The following is a 23,004-nucleotide window of genomic DNA, read 5'->3' as shown; positions in this document are numbered from 1 at the left end:
AGCCCATAAACATTTCTATTTTTCCTGAATGGGCCCTACGAACGATAAAAATTAGAATGATTGCAGGTCATTCCATTAGGGTAATTTAGAAGCGTCAGCTACAGCACATCATCCTGTCAACTTTTTCTAAGTCTTCCCCCCACTTTTTTTTGGTATATCAGTTATCTAATGTTGTCTTCACATCCATCTGATAATATACTTTTTCATCATTATGTTAATGATGTTCTGAAATTTTGTATTCTTTTCAAATCTCTTTAAGCAAGTCCCTTTTCAGTTACCTGAATTTATTTCTTGTTGTTTGCTTTCATTGGTCAAGGGATTATCATACAATTTCAAATATATTTCAATAGCTGATCTAGCGGCCTTGAAATAGAAGGCATGTCTCCTGAGTATATCTTCTAATCTCAAAAGGTCAATGTAGGCACGAAGGGTCATCTTTCTCATGCAATAAGTATGGAAGTCAAATTGATCGTCGGTTATCTCAAAAAAATGCTTAAAAACAAAACCACAAAATTATCTCTTACGTTTATGTCAATAATGTCTACTTTTGAAAAGAAAATCATAAAAAGCCCGAAAGATAATGTAAGCAGTCACAATTTCACTTAGTTGCCCTCTCCAGTGTTTAACATATGAAGGACCTCAAGGTGTTCTTTGCATTAAACTTAAGTTTCTCTTCCTACGATCCATGCGCATTCCCTATACATCATGTTTTATTATGATACTCAATTTCTATGAAATAAGTCAGATGAAGGGAATTCCCTGTTGGTCCAGTGGTTAGAACTCAGCGTTTTCACTGCCGGGCCCGAATTCAACCCTGGTCAGGGAACTAGAGTCAGATGATCAGGTTATTTTTTAAACCTGGAAATTACAACATACTGATATTTTAGTTTTAATGAAATACTTCTCCTCAGTATTCCCCCCAAAAGTAGCAACGCAGAGTTAAACAGAGCTGAACGGAGACTAAATATATATAAGTTCACACTGAATGTCTACAAATTAGACAGTTCTATTCAACCAAGAGCTCTTCAAGGACAAGCCTGTCATATCCATCCCCACTACCTGGCACAGGGCCTAGCACAGCAGACATTCAATAAGCACAATATTTGCCAACTCAGGAGAGAAGCTGCTTATCAGTCATGTGACTTGTTAATTTCCTAGAGCCTCCATTATTTAACCTAAGTTAGGAATAAAGATATATCAATACATACAGCTAATTTCATAAGGTTGCTAAGGGATCAAATAATTATTTTAAAGTTCATTCTGAACAGTAAACTGCTTTACAAATGCAGAGCATTATGGTTTTCTCTCACTCATTAAACTCCCATTTATCTACTTACGTTCCATTTTAGCAAAAGTTCTTAATCTGGAGTCTATGTATAAACAAGCATAATAACATTTTCCTAAGGCGAGAGCTTGAGGCTTTCATCCAATTCTCAAAGGGTCCACGGCCCAAAAAGGGTTAAGAATCCCTTACACAGAAAAAAGACAACTAACCCTCCGACAAAACAATTTATACTTTTATTTTCTTCCCTACATGCATCTCTACCTCCATCTTCTTTCTTTTCCCCTATTCTAGCTTCGCCAAAAATATATAGAAAAAATGAATGATTCATTACACAAACACAGATCAAACTCTGCTACTACTTCATTTTCCCTCTGTCCTGGAGGCCTAGTAACTCACTGTGCAGAGAACACATTAGTAATTGTCCATATCATTTGATAATTTTAGTTATCTTGGTAATTAGAAATACACTATACACAGAATTACAGTAAGTACCTGAGACTTTAAGGGAAGAATACTAAGATAAAAAGAATAAAAGTATACACTGTGAAGGAAAGAAATGGGGAAGAAAAAAAATGAACATTTTAAATTAGTTTATATTTCCTACTTCAAGAATCATGCTTTAATGTTATATTTGAAAGCTGCATTCCTCCCATTAATAAGACAAACAATAACATAAACTTTTTTTAAATCAAGGAATTACATAGTTGTTCACAGCTAATATAAATCAAGTTATATCTAGCACTATAATATCTTAAAATTCAATACAACTGACTGAGGAAAAATGGCAGTGCCCAAAATCATGGCACACATAATGAGATGAAAACATCTAAGAGATTACAGGACTTTTTTTTAAGGGTGAGAAACACTGATGTGTAAAAAGGCAGACACAAGTTTCAAGAGATATTCCTAGAGCATTAGTAGACATAGATTTAAGTCAAGTCTTAGAGGGAGCCATATGGAACCACAAACATTTAAGCCGCTCTTTATCAGTAACAGCCCATAGGCTGCCTCTCTCCAGTTAATGTCTTCCGTAAATAGGGTAACCAACTTATCCCAGTTTGTCTGAGGCTTTCTCAGTTTTTCCACTGAAAGCCCTGTGTCTCAGGAACCTGCTCAGGAATGGCATATTCCTACTTAAAAACAATTAAATAATCTTAGGTTGATTTTCTTTTTTAACTTTTAATTTTGGAATAATTATAGGTAAAGGAAGTTGCAAAGATAGTACAGAGATGTCCCATATACTCTTCCCTCAGTTTCCCCACAAGGTTACATCCTATAGTAACTATCAAAACAAAAACCTGACATTGGCTTAATGTGTGTGTATAGTTCCATGTGATGTTATCATGTGTAGATTTGTGTAACCACCACCACAATCAAGATAAAGAACTATTCCATTACCACAAAGATCTCCCTAGAACTACCTTGGGGTGATGTTTAAGTCTCCAAATTTATAAAACATAAAAATATACTAGATAACACAAACAGGCAAATAGGTAAAGTTACCTTCCCTGCACTTCAGCCAAACATGAACATGATATGGTCACTTAGGTCACTGCAGAAATTAGGCACCCTAATTTTAACATACAGCTCATGCCCTTAACTCACTTTCCCCCTCATCATGAACACTAGTTCTCTCTTTTGGGGGTGAGGGAAAATGCGGGGGGAATGCTGGCAGGAATTGCTTAAGTTGTCAAAATTAGGCTTGTATCAAAGTAAGACAAGTCAGCAAAAACTTAAGAAATGCTATTCACAGCTTAAAAGTATGGTTTTCTTTAGGAATTTCCTATTAGGCCTTCTCTTCTGACCCAGATTCTCCCACCCATTACTTCTCAGAGTTGCTGCAGGAGACTAATAGGAGCTCATACATAGAAAGGCTACAAAAATCTTTGGACTTAAGAAATAATAATAACTAGACCAACTAGGGCAATAAGCAACTCTATTTCCTTTATAGAAAATCGGTTGTTACAAAAGCATGTGTCAGGACTTCCCTGGTGGCACAGTGGTTAGGAATCCGCCGGCCAATGCAAGGGACATGACTGACTTCGATCCCTGGTCCGGGAAGATCCCACAGGCCACAGAGCAACTAAGCCCGTGCGCCACAACTACTGAGCCTGTGCTCTAGACCCCGTGAGCCACAGCTACTGAGCCCACGCACCACAACTACTGAAGTCTGAGCGCCTAAAGCCTGTGCTCTGCAACAAGAGAAGCCACCGCAATGAGAAGCCCGCGCATGGAAACCAAGAGTAGCCCCCATTCGCCGCAATTAGAGAAAGCCCGCGCGGAGCAACAAAGACCCAATGCAGCCAAAAATAAATTAATTAAAATAAATAAATTTTAAAAAATAAATAAAAGCACATGTCAATTTGATAAAGATTAAGATGCACTAGAAGATAAATATATGAACTTCCTATGGTTTTGATCTGTCAGAAATCTTAGATCTTATCAAAGTTTTAGAAATATACATTGTTCCTGTTTCAGATATAAATCAACACACTAAAATAATGAGAAACTAATCACCTGAAAAAAAAGGAAAAGAAAGCTCAATTCTTGAAAGATAAAATACTTAAAAATATTATTCTGAACTCAAGTTTACAGCCAGTACTTTGAAGGTGGTCATTTTGTCTTATTTTTAATAAAACAAGTTCTAAACATCAGATTGGGTTGGACTACGTAATCTTTATATATAATCCTAAAATCCTACAAGGGAGGCAAGATGAAGGCAGAAAAAGTACTACAGTGGGCCATTCTAGAATTCCAATGTTTCAAATCCAATTAGTAAGAGCACACAGCAGTATGTCCTAAGCTGAAACTGCCTTCAATGAAAGAACTCTTGAATGAATTCTTGAAGGGAGAAGGACTTAGCCCTTCTTGGAACTTACTTCTCTATTCAATGACCTTCTATTTAGAAGGTCAACTGCAAAATTTTATATCTGAAAGGTGCTCATTTCTTTACTAAAATATTTCAAACCTAGGCACAAAAGTAACTCAAACAGATACCTATTATATCTTTGATTTCTGTAATTACTCGTAAATCCTTACAATTATATCATCAAGAATTTTCTTTTAGATTATATTAATTTTATTAGAAATTAATTTCAGAAGCATTAATCAGCAAACATTTAATCACCCTATTTGTACTATACACTAATGTTTTCACACATAACCACTAGAAGAGTTAAGTCTTATAATATTTACTTCTTAGTATAAATTATTCACTATAAAGACTAGCTTACAAGTGGAATATGAATAGGACCTTTTCTTACTTATCTGCTTCTGGTTATATTTTCAAGCACCAACAGCAAACCCTAAAGACACTTTGTAAAGTTTCTAGCAATAACAGTTATATAACATGACCAGAGGGTGACGATTTCTACCATGTTTTAATCTCTGATAACCAATGATTTCCTCTAATTTTTTTTCCTTCAAAAATGCTTTCTACCAGTCAAAACATATTTCTTGAACTGGAAGTACAGCTGACCCTTGAACACCACCACGTGGGCCCACCAATATGTGAATTTTTTTCAACAGTAAATACTACAGTACTACACAATCCACGGTTGGCTGCATCCATGGATACAGAACCACGGATACGTAGGCGTCGCACATACAAAGGGCCAACGAGAAGGCACAAAGGGATTCTCAACCTCACACAGCGCTGGCACCCCAATGCCCACTCTGGTCAAGGGTTCAACTGCAGTAGTTCAAAATCACTGAAAACTCAGGGGAAAGCAAAATCTAAATGAAACTTAGTAATGGAGTAGCTAGTAATCATAGTCTAACAATCCTCAAAAAATATGAAAAAGAATAAAGTAGTACAGTTACTAACGTTAGGAGGAATGGGACTAGAGCTGGAAAAGTTCATGATGACCCCCAAGTGTTCAAATTTGACTTTCACAGAAAGTCTGATAAATTTCTAATTATGGTCTTGCTGGAATTACTGGTCCATACGTGCCGAGCAAGCTGTTCATTCAGGAAACAATCTACCGCTCCCTGAGAATGTCCTGGTTAATAAAAATGTCTTTCCTTAGTAACAAGCAGAATGCTTTTAAAGTGACCATCATCTAGGAGTGTCGAAACAAGTTAGTGATCTAGGTTATGTCACAGAAATAAGAGCCTGATTTAAACTTAGAATGCTTGGATACTGTCTGAATATTTCACATATCATCCAAAGGCTTTATATTTTCCAAGAAGATGAGAAGGATTTTCCCCAGCAATCCAGCCATCAGGCCCAGGCTTAAAAAGGAAAAAAACAAAACAAAGCAAAGCAAAAACTAAGCTATTTCTAAAAGGGCTCAGGTAGAATCCTAGTTCCAGTTCCCGACCAAAGCCACCCCCTAAGATTTAGCCTTCCTTTTGGGCAACCTCAGAAGTTTCATGTGGGAAAAAGGCCAAAGTGACTGCCAGAGTGCAGACATCAGGCTCACCTGACTACGACGCCTGTGGCTCTATACTGCGTCAGCTTGGGACAGTGCTGCCGAGTGACCCCCAGCTGAGGGCTGCTGAGGGCTGCCTCAGGGGTGCATTTGTGGCTCTTTTCCTCCTGTGGTCCATTTGGAAGGAGAGTGCTTCAGAGATGACAAAGAACAGGAAAACAAAAATTCACACACAAGGAAAAGAAAAGTCCCCTTACTAAGGCACATCACACACATCATCCTAGCAAGTAATAAAATAAGCTTGCAAACCAGCCACACATTGTGTACAAAGTGCTGAATGTGACAACAAATATCCTGGGAAGACAAACTGGAGAGAGGCTGACTATAGAGCAGATCCTGACATAAAGAGGAGAGAGGTGGCCATCAGCTTGTGCATCTTTCTAGGCTAGAAATGAAAATCAATAATGGCCCGATTAGGGAACAGAAATTTTGAGTATATATTAATAATAGCAACAATAACTTACTAATCTTTTCCTTCTTCCTTCAGACAAAAGTATGCAGACATGTCGAAATCATAACCATTTGAGGATCAAAAGAGAGCAATCATTTATTCACAACTTCTGAATGTTTGAAAGGCTAAAGATCAAGAATTTTTTCAAAATGAAGTTTCCAAAGTAGTTATAAGAGGTAGATGATCCCATGTAGAAATCTACCTGCTTTTTTTGTCACCTTAGAGGAGAAAAATAAAGCCAAAACTCTATTAACTTACCCTTTCTACTTCATGGCATTTTTTCAAAGCATCCCCGTATCTTCCCAAACGCTGATAAGCTGAAATGCATTCTGTTTGAAACCACATACATTGCATTTCATTTAGATTTTCCATGGCAGATGTTCCTTCCTGAAATGGAAGCAATCATAAATAAAAGAAGCAAACAAATAAAAGAGATCCTAAAAATCTCATTTTCTCTTTTACAACTATGTCTACAAGGATTATTATGACAATAAATAGCATTAACAAATTATGTAACAAATATATCAATGCGCTTCCAAAAGGCTCCTATCAACTTAAAATTACATGTCTTATTTTCCAGCTCTGTTGAGATATTCAACAACCTACATAGAAAAGACTGCAGATTACTGAAGCTAAGTTTTAAACACCAAAGCTTTTACTTAATCTATTTAGGACAGTAATCCTACGAAGCACTGCCTATCTTTTGTCTATTAAGCAAAAGCTACTTACTTAATCTTTCCTTGCCAACTTAGGATCACTGTTAATTACAACATCATTTTCAAATCGCTTACTAGTAGTTCCAAGCCTGCTTTTCAGTTTCCCAAGTCTCCTCCCCCTCCATGTCAGGCTATCAGTTGTCACTTCCTTTGTACCCATGTGTCTGCTTCTAACAGCATGTCCTGTTCCATGCCAACTCTTTGCAGTGGGCTGACAAAACCAAATAATGGAATTTATTAAGAATATTTGTTAACTCAGGCTCAGTGTGTATTCTAGAAGAGTGTAAGACACAGAGTACCTAGTTTCAGCGCAGGGGCACTGTAGTTTTGTCACAATTTAGAACAGTTACTTAAAATATACTTTATGTGACCCCAGGAAAGATAGTAAAAATATGGGTACATTTATATAAGTTTAATATTCACTTCTCTTTCACAGCCATTGTGAGTTACCAGTTCAATTTTCAGAATTCAAGTATAAAAACCAGTTATCTCTGGGTAAAGGAAATTATGGTGGTATTTTATGTCATCTTTAGGGCTGTATACATATTCCATTTTTTGATGACTACATATGTTTATAAGAAATCTACATTATTTTTCATTTCAAAACTTTACTAACTAGAACTTTCCAACTTGCATCAGCAACTCTACAAATATTCTAAACTGTGAAAAATCTGCAAGAAGGAAATATGAGCACTTCACTCACTTATTACCAAGCAGATATAAACTGATTATCAGAGTCATTAGCAATTCTCCTCCCCCAGTTCACTGTCACCCACCACACACTAGGGACACGCCTGGCCAGGGAAGCAGTGTGGATACACTAACAGGCTCTCCATACGGCACAGCAACTTGTCAAGAGCGGATGATGGGAGATGATTACGACGAGCAAGCTGAGCCCCAGACTCTGAGGACTACTCTCCTCAAACGGCCTACCTTTCCCCTTCTTTCTTCCCCTTCATTCTTCTGGGCCTTTTCAGACATATCCTAGTCGGCTGTTTTTTGCTGTGTGGGTGTTTTTTGTTCTTTATTTTTTTTAAACCACTGAATTTATTTAACTTAAGAAGTTTTATATACTCATTTCTAATTGTACTTTACTTCTAATCTAGCTTGGCCTTCCAGGTGGTACTTTTCTCTACAAGCATCACTGCTTTTACATCTACTCTTGGACTTTCTTCTAATTTCTAATCTTCAAAATTGTGACACAGTGGAAAGGGCATTGAAGAGTTTGAGCCCCAGTACTACTGACTATGTGACCAAAGATGATTCAAGTAACCTCTTCAGAGCCTTAATTACCTTGCTGTAAAATGTCATGTGATTTTACATGTGATTAGGTGTTACATGAACATAAACAGTATTACTATTTTCCTAATTTTATTTTTCTCTAATACCCATCATCCTTTTTTTATTGATATGGCTGATGTACAATAATTTGTTATAGGTGTATAACAGTAATTCACAATTTTTAAAGGTTATACTCCATTTATATAGTTATTATAAAATATTGGCTACATTCCCTGTGTTGTACAATATATTCCTGTAGCTTATTTATTCTATACACAATAGTTTGTACCTCTTAATCCCTTACCCCCATCTTGCCCCTGTACCCTTCTCTCCCGGCCCACTGGTAACCACTAATTTGTTCTCTATATCTGAGAGTCTGTTTCCTTTTTGTTATATTCGCTAGCTCTATTTTTTAGATTCCATATATAAGTGACATCATACAGTATTTGTGTTTCTCTGACTTACTTCACTTAGCATAATACCCTCCAAGTCCATCCATGTTGTTGCAAATGGCAAAATTTCATTCTTTTTTATGGCTGAGTAGTATTCCATTGTATATACATATATACTGCATCTGCTTTGTCCATTCTTCTGTTATGGACACTGATTGCTTCCATATATTGGCAACTGTAAATAATGCTATGAACATTAGGGTGCATTTATCTTTTCGAATCAGTGTTTTCATTTTTTTCTGTATCTATACCCAGGAGTGGAACTGCTGGGTCATATGGTATTTCTATTTTTTCTGAGAAACCTCCATACTGTTTTCCACACTGACTGCACCAATTTAGATTCCCACCAACAGTGTTCCCTTTTCTCCACATCCTCACCAACATTTGTTATTTGTGGTCTTTTTGATGGCAGCCATTATGACAGGTGTGAGGTGACACCTGACTGTGCTTTAAATTTGCATTTCTCTGATGATTAATGACGTTGAGCATCTCTTCACATGCCTGCTGGCCATCTGTATGTCTTCTTTGGAAAATGTCTATTCAAGTCTTCTGCCCATTTTTTCATCACGTTGTTTGTTTTTCTGATGTTGAGTTGTATGAGCTGTTTATTTTAGATATTAACCCCTTATGGGTCACATCATTAGCAAATCTTTTTTCCCATTCAGTAGGCTGTTTTTTCATTTTGTCGATGGTTTCCTTTGCTGTGAAAAAGCTTTTAAGTCTAATTAGGTACCATTTGTTTATTTTTGCTTTTATTTCCTTTGCTTTAGGAAACAGATTCAAAAAAATTGCTATGATTTATGTCAAAGAGTGTTCTGCCTATGTTTTCTTCTAGGAGTTTTATGGTTTCCAGTCTTACATTTAGATCTTTAATCCATCTTGAGTTTATTTTTGTATACAGTGTTAGAGAATGTTCTAATTTTATTCTTTTACGTGTAGTTGTCCAGTTTTCCCAGCACCACTTACTGAAGAGACTGTCATTTCTCCACTGTATATTATTGCCTCCTTTGTTGTAGATTAATTGACCATAAGTGTGTGGGATTTATTTCTGGGCTTTATTCTGTTCCACTGATCTATGTGTCTGTTTTTGTGCCAATACCATTCTGTTTTGATGACTATAGCTTTGTAGTACAGTCTGAAGTCAGGGAGCTTGTTTTGGCTACTCAGGGTCTTCTGAGTTTCCATAAAACTTTTTAATTATTTGTTCTAGTTCTGTGAAAAAATACCCTTGGTATTTGGTAGGAACTGCACTGAATCTATAGATTGCCTTCGGTAGTACGGTCATTTTAACAATATTAATTCTTCCAATCCATGAACACAATATATCTTTCCATCTGTTTATGACCTCTTCAATTTCTTTCATCAGTGTCTTACAGTTTTCTGAGTACAAGTCTCTTACCTCCTTGGATAGGTTTATTCCTAAGTATTTTATTCTTTTTGATGTTATGGTAAATGGGATGGTTTCCTTAATTTCTCTTTCTTATAGTTTGTTCTTAGTGTATAGAAATGCAACAGGTTTCTGTATATTAATTTTGTATCCTGCAACTGAATTCATTAATGAGCTTCAGCAGTTTTCTGGTGGTGCATTTAAGATTTTCTATATATAGTATCACGTCATCTGCAAACAGTTACAGTTTACTTTCTTTCTAAATTGGATTCCTTTTATTTCTTTTTCTTGTCTGATTGTTGTGGCTAGAACTTCCACTACTATGCTGAATAAAGGTGGCAACAGTGGGCATCCTTGTCTTGTTTCTGATCTTAGAGGAAATGCTTTCAGCTTTAGAAAGCATTTAGAAATGATTTAGAACATTACTGATGTTCTGTCTGGATGATCTGTCCACTGATGTAAGTGGGGTATTAAAGTCCCCTACTATTACTGTGTTACTGTCATTTCTCCCTTTATGTCTATTAATATTTGCTTTATGTATTTAGGTGCTCCTATGTTGGGTACGTATATGTTTACGATTGTTATATCTTCTTCTTGGATTGACCCCTTGATCATTACCATCATTCTTGCTAATACTCTGCACCCACTACATCTGCCACTTTGCACCTACTGTTGATCCTATGCCATATGAGTTTTAGAAACACTAGTTTGTATCCTACTACACAATTCTAAAACATGGGTTTTAAAGAGTCTACCTAGGGCTTCCCTGGTGGCACAGTGGTTAAGAATCCGCCTGCCAATTCAGGGGATACGGCTTCGAGCCCTGGTCCGGGAAGATCCCACATGCCACAGAGCAAATAAGCCCATGTACCACAGCTACTGAGCCTGCGCTCTAGAGCCCGCAAGCCACAACTACTGAGCCCACGTGCCACAACTACTGAAGCCCACGCACCTAGAGCCCATGCTCCACAACAGGAGAAGCCACTGCGACAAGAAGCCCACGCACTGCAACAAAGAGTTGCCCCCGCTCGCTGCAACTAGAGAAAGCCCGTGCGCAGCAATGAAGACCCAACGCAGCCAAAAATAAAAAAAAATAAGTTAAAAAAAAAAAGAGTCTACCTAAGCTAGAATCCTGTTTCCAAACGAATGACTAGCTGGGTGATCTCCAGCTGGCAGAGTAATTGACCTCTCTAAACATTCTCTTAACTGCAATATGCAGGTAATGATATAGGATTGTATATACAAACAATAACATGTATATAAAGTACTTGGTTCAGTGATTAGTAATTGTTAAAGCCATTTTTCTCTTTTCCCTTACAAATGGTATACAAATTATTAGCATCACTCTAAATACCAGAAAGCAGAAGTCAAGCAGGTTCAGATGAAAAAGCTCTTTTATGGACTTCCCTGGTGGCGCAGTGGTTAAGAATCCACCTGCCAATGCAGGGGACATGGGTTTGATCCCTGGTCCAGGAAGATCCCACATGCCGCGGAGCAACTAAGCCCGTGCGCCACAACTACTGAGCCTGCGCTCTAGAGTCCGTGCGCCACAGCTACTGAAGCCCACACGCCTAGAACCCGTGCTCCACAACAAGAGAATCCACTGTGATGAGAAGCCCATGCACTGCGACAGAGTAGCCCCTGCTCACCACAACTAGAGAAAGCCCACATGCAGCAATGAAGACCCAACGCAGCCGAAAGTAAATTAAAAATTAAAAAAAAGAAAAAGAAAAAGCTCTTTTACGATGAGAGAAACAAATGATCTATAAGTAGTAGCCTTTAATGAAAAATTAAACCTATATGTGTATATGTACATCACACGCATAGACCATACGTTGTTTCTTTCTCATCATTAATATATACACAATACAGATGTATGGTATACGTATGTGAGATGTGTGTGCATGTGTGCGTTTGTGTATGAATGACATACCATTTGTCAATACCAAGTAATGTCAGACTTAAATTTCTGGGTAATTTCACGGGTAAAAAAATGATATATTGTCTTTTTCCCCGATTACTAATGAAGATATCTTTTGGCCATTCCATATTCTACTTCTGTGAACTAGTTATTCATCTCCTTTGCCCATATTTGTATTGTCTCATCTTTTTCTTATTGAGTATTGTGTGTGTATGTGTATTTAATGCTTCTATGACATCATTCTTGCAAGCAGTTAAATTTTCACAATAAAAATTCAAGCTATTCTGTGGCTTCTAAATTATAACGGGTTTCAATTAACACCCAGACACAACTAGAATCTAGTTAACATTTAAACAAGGTGGTACACTGGTGCTGTATTAGTGATACATTAGCATCACAGAGCACAGTGGTAACTTATTTTCATCCTAAACAACTTACTTACAAACACCAGCACTAAAGCCCTCCACTTTGTATGTAATGCACTTGGAGATATAAATTACTTATTTTGAAGTATCTTAATTAAAACTTGGAAATCAAACTTGAAACATGGTTTTCTCATAATGCCTCTATGTTACATTCAATGTGTAACTATTTCAGTGACTTCTTCGGCTTTCTTTATAAATTCTTTTCTTCTTATATGAGTTGGAAATATCTTCTCCAATTCTATGGTTTGCCTTGTCACTTTGCTTATAATCATTTTTTGTTATACATTATCCTTAATTTTGATATAATCAAGTGTATCAATTTTACTCTTGTACCTTTATGTGTCTGGTGTCTTAAGAAATGTTTCCTACCTTGAGCCCTAAAGATAAACTTCTATACTTTCTTCTAAAAGTGTGAAAGGTTTGCTTTTAGATCTTTAATCCACCTGTAACTGATCTGTGTGCAGTGTAAGATAAGGATGTCATTTTATTTTTTTCAACACAAATAAATAATTATCCAAACAATATCTTTTCATCTCTGATTTTTAAAGCACCTCTGATACATACCAAGTTCCCAAATATGTGTGAACAGTTTTCTATTCTGTTCCATTAGCCTCCTTATATTTTTAACCATAAACATGTACTGTTTTTACAATATAACAGAAAGGCTGCGTAAAGGATATGAAAGGATGGTGAAAGATGAAACAAAAGGAATAAATGTTTAGCCTAACAATTTGAAAGAACTTAAATTCTTAAATGTCACAGAGACCAGTAGTCCTCAGAAGTTAGTTCTACAGAGAAAGAACTCTATGAGCTGTTATGAAGTTAAGACACTGTAACTGAGAAATTAAACAGCAGTCACAAATTACTAGTGAAACAAAAGAACAATAAATCAAATCTTGCATATAAGCACTTAAGTATGGCATAATGCTTATTGCTGTATAAAGGTATTTTGCTCCTGTTATTGCTTTTTAATCATCTCCCACGAGAAGCACATGCACATACATCAACCACAGTAAGAAACCATACTTAGGATATGAGCTAAACAAGATTAAAAAGTAATAATAACAAAAGTGAATTCTTAGGAACTTCAGCAGCAAACTTCACACATCACCACAGAACTTAAGTTTAATTTTACTAACTCAGACAATTACACGCCATTTCCTACCCTTGTGAACTTGGAGCACATTTCCTCTGCTTCTTTTATCATATTTGCTCGAAGCATATATTTTGCACACTTGGAGTTGATGAATCTATCAGCTGTGTCTAAAGACTGAGCTTCATCCATCCACTTGGCAGCTTCTCTGAGATTACCTATATGCTTTAAGAAATGAAAGTATTAAAGAAATCACTGTTTATGACTAAGAGAATATGGGTACAATATAATGGAAAAAGTTCTTAAAGACAAATTAGAAATCTGTTACATTTCTGTCAAATTTATCTAGAAATCTTTAGATACATTACAATTAATATTTACTAAGAGTTGAAACTATTAATACTGACTATACAACTATATAACATAAAACTCCTCAGGATTATTAGAATATTAGGAATAGATTATCAGGGTGTCCTAACAGTTATCTCTACACAGAAACAACTCCAAGCGTTCCTAAAATGGCCAAATTCTTCAACTACTCAAAAAACATGACAAAGATTTTACCTTGTAAATTTTTGCTTTCATATAGAATAATTCTATTAGAGTTGGAGTACTAGCAATTGCAGCATTAATATAATCCAAAGCCAAAGAATACTGCCCAAGTTTATCAAAGTGCTGTGCCAGGAAATACTGAACCCAGAGTAGTGTCGTTGGGGGTTCTGTCTCCCCATTCTCTGCAATCAAATATAAAATCATTACGGGGAATAAGGCAAAGTAGAGCAACTCACATACTTTCTTTCTCCCAATGCATACTGAAATTAACTATTACGATAAGCAGTAAAAATCCAGCAAAAATGACCAAGTTCAACAGAAAGAGATATGACTTCATGTCATAAAGTCCAAAAAGTAGCAGCCAAACAGAGAAAAAAGATGCTGGTTTCATAGGCTTCTACCCATACCTCACTCCAAAGAAATAGTTTGGGGAAAAGAGGTAAATCAATCTAACTCTACGAATTCTCAGGCTGAGAGCATAAGGCAGCAGGTCCAGGAAAAGTCAAGGAAAATAGCTTGAAGAAAAGATGTCCCTAACAATCACTGCAAAATTTCCACGAAGGCAAGAATGGCCAGGGCTTACTTAGCATTGTAAGTAGGCCTCGACACTACATCAGGGAAACCCAAAGTTGAAGGGTATTAGGAGGACACACTCCTGACAAGATGGTCACATAGAATCAGCAGAGCTCTATCTGGTTCCCCACTCTGTACCCTCAAGCTACAGAAGAGTAGATAAAGAAATACCAAGCTCTCAAAATGGATTTCGGAAGGGAAGACACACAGGTATAAAATGAGGTAGAAAGAGCAGAAAGGAGAATTTACCCATGCCACCTCAGAAAACACAGAAGGTCTGCTAGACTAGATGACCAAATGAAATGACAACAATGAAAACACACAGATTAGCATAAAATTAAAACACAAATAATAAACACAGGCAAAGAGCCAAGCATTTATCTTGCTCCTCTCATATAAACTACATTTCAGGGGAACCAAATATTTGATGAAGAAAAGTTCTTTGCTTGGGATTGACAATATATACACTAACATGTATAAAATAGATAACTAATTAAAAAAAAAACCTCTCTGTAAGAATTCCAGCTAATAAATGCAGATGGAATGATGATTAGAATGAAATAAGGGATGAAGGCAACGATTCTCAGTGGCCGCAAAAATCATTAGGTGAGTGGTCAGTGAAGAAATTTTAATGGGCAGATTAGGCTGACAAACATCAAAACCCTGATCAATCTTAATATCACAAAAAGGGAGACAACCAGAATGTTTTCCGCCTTCAGATGTGATATAACAGGAAGTACAAAGTGTCACGTATGAAGTATTCACACGGAACCTGAATCCAATCAAGCCTGTAAATCTAGGGGAATTGCCTGGCGGTCCAGTGGTTAGGACTCCACGTTTCCACTGCAGGGGGCACGGGTTCAATCCCTGGTTGGGGAACTAAGATCTCACTTGCCACACGGCAAGGCCAAAAAACAAAAAAAAGTCGGTAAATCTAACCCGAACTTTGTAAGAAATATGGATGACAGCAAAATGTATTAACTGATACCACGAGAAAACAATCAGCCAAATTCAAAACATGGTATGTTCCACAAGACAAATGACCTTTCGACAACCTTTTTTTTTAAAAAGGGAAACGAGTGGACAGCACTGCTCAAGATTAAAAGAATATCAGAGACATAACAATCAAATGTAGTGTGGATCTTAGCTGGATCCATATTCAAATAAACCAGTTATACAATTTTTTAAATAATCGGGAAAATTTGCATGCGGACTGGGTGTTAGATACTGTGGTATGAGAGTTAATTTTGTGTAAGACAGCACTGTGGCTACATCTTGTGTTTAAGTGTTTTAAACAGTTAGAGATGCATACTAAGGTACTGACAGGGGAAACAGTATGTCTGCTTTAAAAATACTCCAGGAAAAAAAAGTCGACAGAAGATACTTCAAATAATACCGGGAAACACTGATAAAAGAAGGTAGGTGATGGGGACACGAGGGTTCATTATTTACTTCTGTGTCTGTTATTTTATTGTGAAATTTGTTTCAAACTAACAAGAACAAAAGGACGATAACAAATAAAAGATGCAAGAAGAAACCAAAGTTACCATTTGCATGACTGAAAGCATTCTAGAGTGTTTTCTAAATAAAGCTGCCTTGATTTACATATGCCCCTACAAACAGAAAAACAAAGAACCAAATTATACAGGATTTAAAGTAATATAAGAGTAGAAAGAACAAAGAAGTAGGAATTCAGGAAAAATACATTTCAGCATAAACTACTTGATCTTGGTCAAGCTGCTCAACCTCTCAATTCTGTTTATTCATATTAAAATGGAGTCAACTCCCCCCGACAAGATTAGGACATTTTTAATTACTTAAGATTGCAAGTGCTCTTCTCATTTCATTCACTAATTCAAAAACTATTTAGGGAACAGTTATCATGTAGCACATACATAATAAACATAAGATAATGTTAGTGTAAGTGACTAAAAATGGATTGAAATGAGTAACCAAATTTCAACTCAATCTAATTTAAACTTACCATAAGGGCTAAAAAAGTCACACGTTTTCAGAGAGGCTTCATAATTAGTAACAAGCTCCTGGATTACAGAAATCTGTTAAAGAAACATAGTTTTAAAATTTAAAAATATTTTATGATGATATTTTTATTTACTATGGATTAAATTAGATTTGTAAGCAATATACAGCTTATTCCAGAACAATAAATTAATTATAAATTGGGGTGTCTGCTTTTCCCCACTCCCTGTGTTGGGGGAAAATGAGAAAAACAGAAAACGTACTGCTCTCTTTATTAAGAGTAAAACAGAATCTCATTAATTTCTCATCTCAATAAATATCAAGTTTCAGGTTTTGATGGACAAATCATCACTAGTTACCACACACTCCTTTTTTTCTTTTTGGCCAAAGAACTCACCTGTATAATTTATTATTATTAACAATTTATTTGCCTTTTGCTTCCCATTGTTACAGGGTGAAGTTGTAAGCCATTATATATTCAGATTTTCTAAAATGTCACTCATTACAAAAAAGTCAAGTGAAATCATCTAAATTATACAGTGAGTTGATGGAAGAAGTTAAGTAAACTCCTAACAAGATGTTTAAACTACCTTTGTTTTTAGTGATCATTTTGATAGATTTTCATTCCAGTGCTGCACTTAGGTAGGACTGAAATATTATACACTACACTGTAAACATGCTATGCCCTGAAAGTGCAAAAGAAAAGTGACATGAATTAGAAGTGGCAGGGGAAAAAAGTAGCTTCTATGCATGGTTTGTTTTAAATGTCTGTTGATGTTACCTGTTCAAAATGAGTTAGAAAATATAACCACCTTATTTGTGAACTTCAGAAAAACAAAGGTCAAAAGTGAAGAAAAACCATTAAAACTTATAATAGTATGTGACCAATACAGTATTATTTTAAAACTGTCCCACTGACAGCAGTCAAAAAAACAAAAAAGGTCAAATTAAAACACTTCTCAGGCTTACATGATATCTTTCTGACAAGAATGTTGCATTGTAGGGCATAATTCTCTTAGATAGAAGGGCAATAAGGACTAGGTGGGACAGTACACATTAAAAGTGGGGGAAAATATGTAAGTAACATATAAAAAACAGAACATGAAAAGAATTTACACACATTATGACTTCACCAAAACATATACGTATAGATACATACTCACTGGAAATATGACCAAATGGATTAGGGTAGTAGAATATGAGGACACTCTTTTAAAACACAATAATGCTGTATTATTTTAATAAGATTTTTAAAACAAAGACTGTTTAAAAAGAATGGTTATTAAAATGTGAATAGACCTATAACTAGTAAGGAGATTGAACCAGAAATCAAAAACCTACCAGAGAACAAACATATGGATACCAGTGGGGGAAGGGGAAGGGGGATGAATTGGGAAACTGGGATTGACATATGTACACTGCTATGTATAAAACAGATTAACTAATAAGAACCTACTGTATAGCACAGAGAACTCTACTCAATGCTCTGTGGTGACCAAAATGGGAAGGAAATCCAAAAAAGAGAGGATAATGTATACATATAGCTGATTCACTTCGCTGTACAGCAGAAACTAACACAACATTGTAAAGCAACTATACTCCAATAAAAATTAATTTAAAAAACAAACAAACAAAAAACCTACCAACAAAGAACAGCCCTAGACCCAAGGGCTTCAATGGTGAATTCTACCCAACATTTAAAAAACTAATACCAAACTCTGCCAAAAAATCAAAAAGAAGGGAACACTTCCAAACTCATTCTGAGGCCAGCATTACTCTCATACCAAAGCCAGACAAGAACACCACAAGAAAACTACTGACCAACACCCCTGATGAATATGGATGCAAAATCCTCAACAAAATACTAGCAAACATGCCTCAGCAGCATATTGAAAGGATTATACACCATGACCAAGAGGAATTTATTCCTGGAATGCAAGGATGGTTTAACATAAAAACTGATCAATATAACTTGCCACATCAACAAAATGAAGGAAAAATACCCACATGATTATCTCAATTGTTGCAGAAAAAGTATGTGACAAAATTCACTACCCTTTCCTTATAAAAACATTCACCAAACTATGAACAGAAGGAAACTATCTCAATATAATGAATGCCAAATATGAAAAACCCACAATGAACATCATACTTAATGGTGAGAGACTGAAAACATTTCCACTATGATCAAGAACAAGGCAAGGATGCCTGCTTTCATCATATCTACTCATCACAGTACTGGAAGTTCTACTGCTGGAAGGCAAGAAAAAGAAATAAAATGTATTCAAATAGTAAAGAAAGAAATAAAATTATCTCTGCAGATGATATGATCTTACTAGTAGAAAACCCTAATGATTTCACAAAAAAACCTGTTAGAATAAATGAACTCAGCAAAGCAGCAAGATACAAAAAGTTAATACACAGAAATCAGCTGCACTTTTACACACATGAACAATCTGAAAAGGAAATTACTAAAGCGATTTCATTCACAACAGCATCAAAAAGAATAAAATACTTAGAAATGAACTTAACCAAGGAAATGAAAAACTTGTACAATGAAAACTATAAAACACTGCTGAAAAAAATTCAAGATGACACAGATAAATGGAAACACATCCCATATTCATGAATTGGAAAAATTAATATTATTAAAATATCAATACTACCCAAAGAGATCTATAAATTCAACATTATCTCCATCAAAATCCAAATGCCGTTTTTTTTTTTTTGCAGAAATAGAAAAGCCCATCCTAAAATTAACATGGAATCTCAAAGAACCCCAAAGAGCCAAAACAATCTTAAAAAAGAACAAAACCAAGAGGACTCACTCCTGATTTCAAAACTTACTACAAAGTTATAATCAAAACAGTGTGGTACTGGCTTAAAGAAAGATGTAGAGACTAATGGAATAGAACAGAGAGTCCAGAAATAAACCCTCGCATATGTGGTCAAATGATTTTTGACAAGGGTGTCAAGACCAATCACTGGAGAAACAGAAGTCTTTTCAACAAATGGTAATGGGAAAACTGGATATCTACATGCAAAAGAATGCAGGTGAACCCTTACCTAATACCATGCACAAAAATTAACTCAAAATGGATTAAGGACCTAAATGTAAGACCTAAAACAATAAAACTCTTAAAAGAAAACATAGGACAAAAACTTCACAATATTAGATTTGGCAATGATTTCTTGGATATGACACCAAAGGCACAGGTAACAAAAGAAAAAACTGACAGGTGAGGTGGGGATGGTGGTGTGCTGAATTGGGCGATTGGGATTGACATGTATACACTGATGTGTATAAAATTGATGCCTAATAAGAACCTGCAGTATAAAAAAACAAACAAAACAACTAATACTAAACTTTCATTGGGTTATTTGTATGGAAATATGTTAATATAAATGTTTCAGACATTACATGAAATTTCTAAAATCTTATATTTGTATTTGTATGGAAATATGTATGGAAATATGTTAATATAAATGTTTCAGACATTACATGAAATTTCTAAAAATCTTATATGTTCTGGTGTAACGTTATAAGTAATAATCCTAGTTATTACTTTAAAATGTATATCTCAGAAATAACTAATTTTCTTGTCAACTGCATTATTATGAACTTTCATCAAATCTTTTACCGTGGTCATTTTTAAGTCTTTTGTCATTTACAGACAGTTCTGGGTGTACTCTGATGATTTTGCAAATATGTTCCTATAAAAGGGTTTCATCTTCAAGAAATTCATGGAAAAGACTCTGACAAGTACAGGTTTCTGGTAACTGACTGTACTGCTGAACTGAATGAATAAGCATTTTCAGAACTCTGATGAAAAACTGATGAACTCATAAAAGTGCTAACAAAAGATCAAGATGAAAAAAAACAATTAATTACATGGGACTGAGTGAACTGATGAGGATGAGTATAATTTTTGTGACTTTCTGTCTGAATTTAAAAAAAAAAAAATCCCACAAGGACACAGAGGCAAAGAATATACAAATCAATTTTCACTGCAAAGTAAAGGAGCTGTTACAGTGGAGGATTCCTGGACTGAATGTCAATATTATGACATAGTATGAGTGTGTTTCATGTTTGGTAATTGCAATCATTGTTGCTTTTGTTGTGGTCATCCATGTACAATGCTTGGTGTCAGTCTATTTATCTCTTGTAAAAATAAAATACAGTGTGTGTGTGTGTGTGAAAAAAATAAATAAATAAAATAAAATAAAATTAAAAAAAAAAAAAAAAGAAAAAACTGACAAATTGGACTTCATGAAAATTTAAAACTTTGTACACCAAGATGCCATCCATAGAGTAAAAAGGCAACCCACGGAATGGGAGAAAATATTTGCAAATCATGTATCTGATAAGAGGTTAATATCCAAAATATATGGAGAACTAAAATTCAACAACAAAAATCCAATTCAAAAATGGTTGCTAAAATACTTGAATAAACATTTCTCCAAAGATATACAAATAGCCAGTAAGCACATGAAAAGATCTGCAACATCACTAGTCATTAAGGAAATGCAAATCAAAACTACAATGAGATGCCACCTCACACCCAGGAGGATGGCTACCTTAAAACAAAACAAAACAGAAAACAACTGTAGACAAGGATGTGAAAAAAACTGCAACCCTTGTGCACTGCTGGTGGAAAATGGTACAGCTGCTGTGGAAAACAATATAGCAGTTCCTCAAAAAATAAAAAATACAACTACCAAATGATCCAGCAATTCCACTTCTGGCTATATATCCAAAAGAACTGAAAGCAGATCTCTAAGAAATATTTGTACATCCATGTTCATATCACTGTTCATAATAGTCAACACGTGGAAGCAACCCAAGTGTCCGTGGACGGAAGAATGGATGAGCAAATGTGGTATAGACATACAATGGGATATTATTAAGCTTTGAAAAGGAAATTCTGAAATGTGCTACAACATGGATGAACCTTGAGGACATTACGCTAAGGGAAATAACCTAGTCACAAAAAGACAATTACTGTATGATTCCACTTATATGAGCTACTTAGAGTTGTCAAAATCGTAAAGACATAAAGTATAATGGTTGTTGCCGGGGGCTAGAGGGAGGGAAAAACAGAAAGTTATTGTTTAACGGGTACAGAGTTTCAGTTATACAAGATGAAAAGAGTTATGGGGATGGATGGTGGTGATGGGTGCACAAAAATGTGAATGTAGTTAATACCACTAAACCGTACACTTAAAAATGGTCAACATGGTAAATCTTATGTTAAGTGTATTTTGCCTCAATAAAACAACAACAACAAAAAGGTGGTTCTGAAAGTGCAATCCTCAGACCATTAACATCATAAATGTCAGGATTAGTATCACCTGGTAGTTTGTTAGAGATGCAAATTTTTGACCAAATCCCAAATTTATAGAATCAGAAACTCTGAGTCTAGCAATGCTTTTAGCAAGCCGTCAGATAATTCTGATATACCCTAGAGTTTGAGAACTGATTTTTAAAAATGCTGCAATAAGACTATTACTACAAAGCAAAATAAAAACTAACAGGCACTTTTAGGGACGTGGCGCAGTGGTTAAGAATCCGCCTCCCAATGCAGGGGACACAGGTTCGATCCCTGGTCCAGGAAGATCCCACATGCTGCGGAGCAACTAAGGCTGTGCGCCACAACTACTGAGCCTGCGCTCTAGAGCCCGCGAGCCACAACTACTGAGCCCGTGTGCCACAACTACTAAAGCCCACACGCCTAGACCCCGTGCTCCGCAACAAGAGAAGCCACCGCAATGAGAAGCCCACGCACCGCAACGAAGAGTAGCCCCCGCTCACCGCAACTAGAGAAAGCCTGTGCTCAGCAACGAAGACCCAACACAACCAAAAATAAATAAATATATATTTATTTATTAAAATTTAAAAAGTAATAGGCATTTTTAACCCACCAGGATCAATCTCACTGAGAGTATGTGTAACTTAAAAAACGTTCAGGGTTAGAAATTCAGTACTCAATTTACGGAAGCAAATAGTTTTCCATGAACTTACACTGCCATCTACTGGCAGTTACTAAAACCACAGCTAGAGCTTTAAATAAGGGTGTACCTTTCCATCTCTAGGGTGAAATAAATTTTTAAAATCAGTTTTAATCATTTTAAAAAGTACAACAAAATATATACTGAAGTTACACATAATTCTTCATCATAAAGGAGTGTAAAATACTACTGAATAAAATAGAATCTTCAGCTTCAGAACTTCAAAACAAGATTTAATTGAGGAAATAAATCAAGGTAATGGAAAGTTCACATGAAATGTCCTAAATAAAAAAACTGCAGAGAACACTGTCCTTCCTGGTTTATTAGGCATATTTATTGAATCTAAAAAATGTATATTATAGTCACTCACTCAGTAATTAAGTGAACAATTCAATTTTCCAAACTTGTCTATGAAAGTTAGTCTAAGGAGTTTTACTAAGGTATAA

At 35.7% G+C, this 23,004-nt stretch overlaps 1 protein-coding gene across 10 annotated transcripts in view; it reads right to left on the bottom strand.

The window, feature by feature from the left end:
• The window catches only part of NAA16 (N-alpha-acetyltransferase 16, NatA auxiliary subunit), a 69,154-nt gene that overhangs the window by 8,859 nt on the left and 37,291 nt on the right, over nt 1-23,004 (bottom strand). For 7 of the 10 annotated variants that reach the window (XR_014256400.1, XM_082435816.1, XM_082435818.1 and 4 more), the window contains 5 exons: nt 16,554-16,626; nt 14,009-14,178; nt 13,517-13,669; nt 6,428-6,556; nt 279-492 (listed from right to left, as the gene is read on the bottom strand). Coding sequence is in view for 7 of the 10 variants with exons in the window: in XM_082435816.1 (XP_082291942.1) it covers nt 279-492; nt 6,428-6,556; nt 13,517-13,669; nt 14,009-14,178; nt 16,554-16,626 (739 nt within the window). In the remaining 3 variants the exon portion in view is untranslated. Of the gene's footprint in view, nt 1-278; nt 493-5,709; nt 5,851-6,427; nt 6,557-13,516; nt 13,670-14,008; nt 14,179-16,553; nt 16,627-23,004 lie in introns of those variants that run through there. The other 3 variants (XR_014256401.1, XR_014256402.1, XM_082435817.1) reach the window with 3 other exon arrangements.

The sequence above is a fragment of the Balaenoptera physalus genome (genome assembly GCF_965194825.1).
Source record: "Balaenoptera physalus genome assembly, chromosome: 18".
Taxonomy (NCBI): domain Eukaryota; kingdom Metazoa; phylum Chordata; class Mammalia; order Artiodactyla; family Balaenopteridae; genus Balaenoptera; species Balaenoptera physalus.
This window is presented reverse-complemented; position numbering and strand designations above follow the sequence as displayed.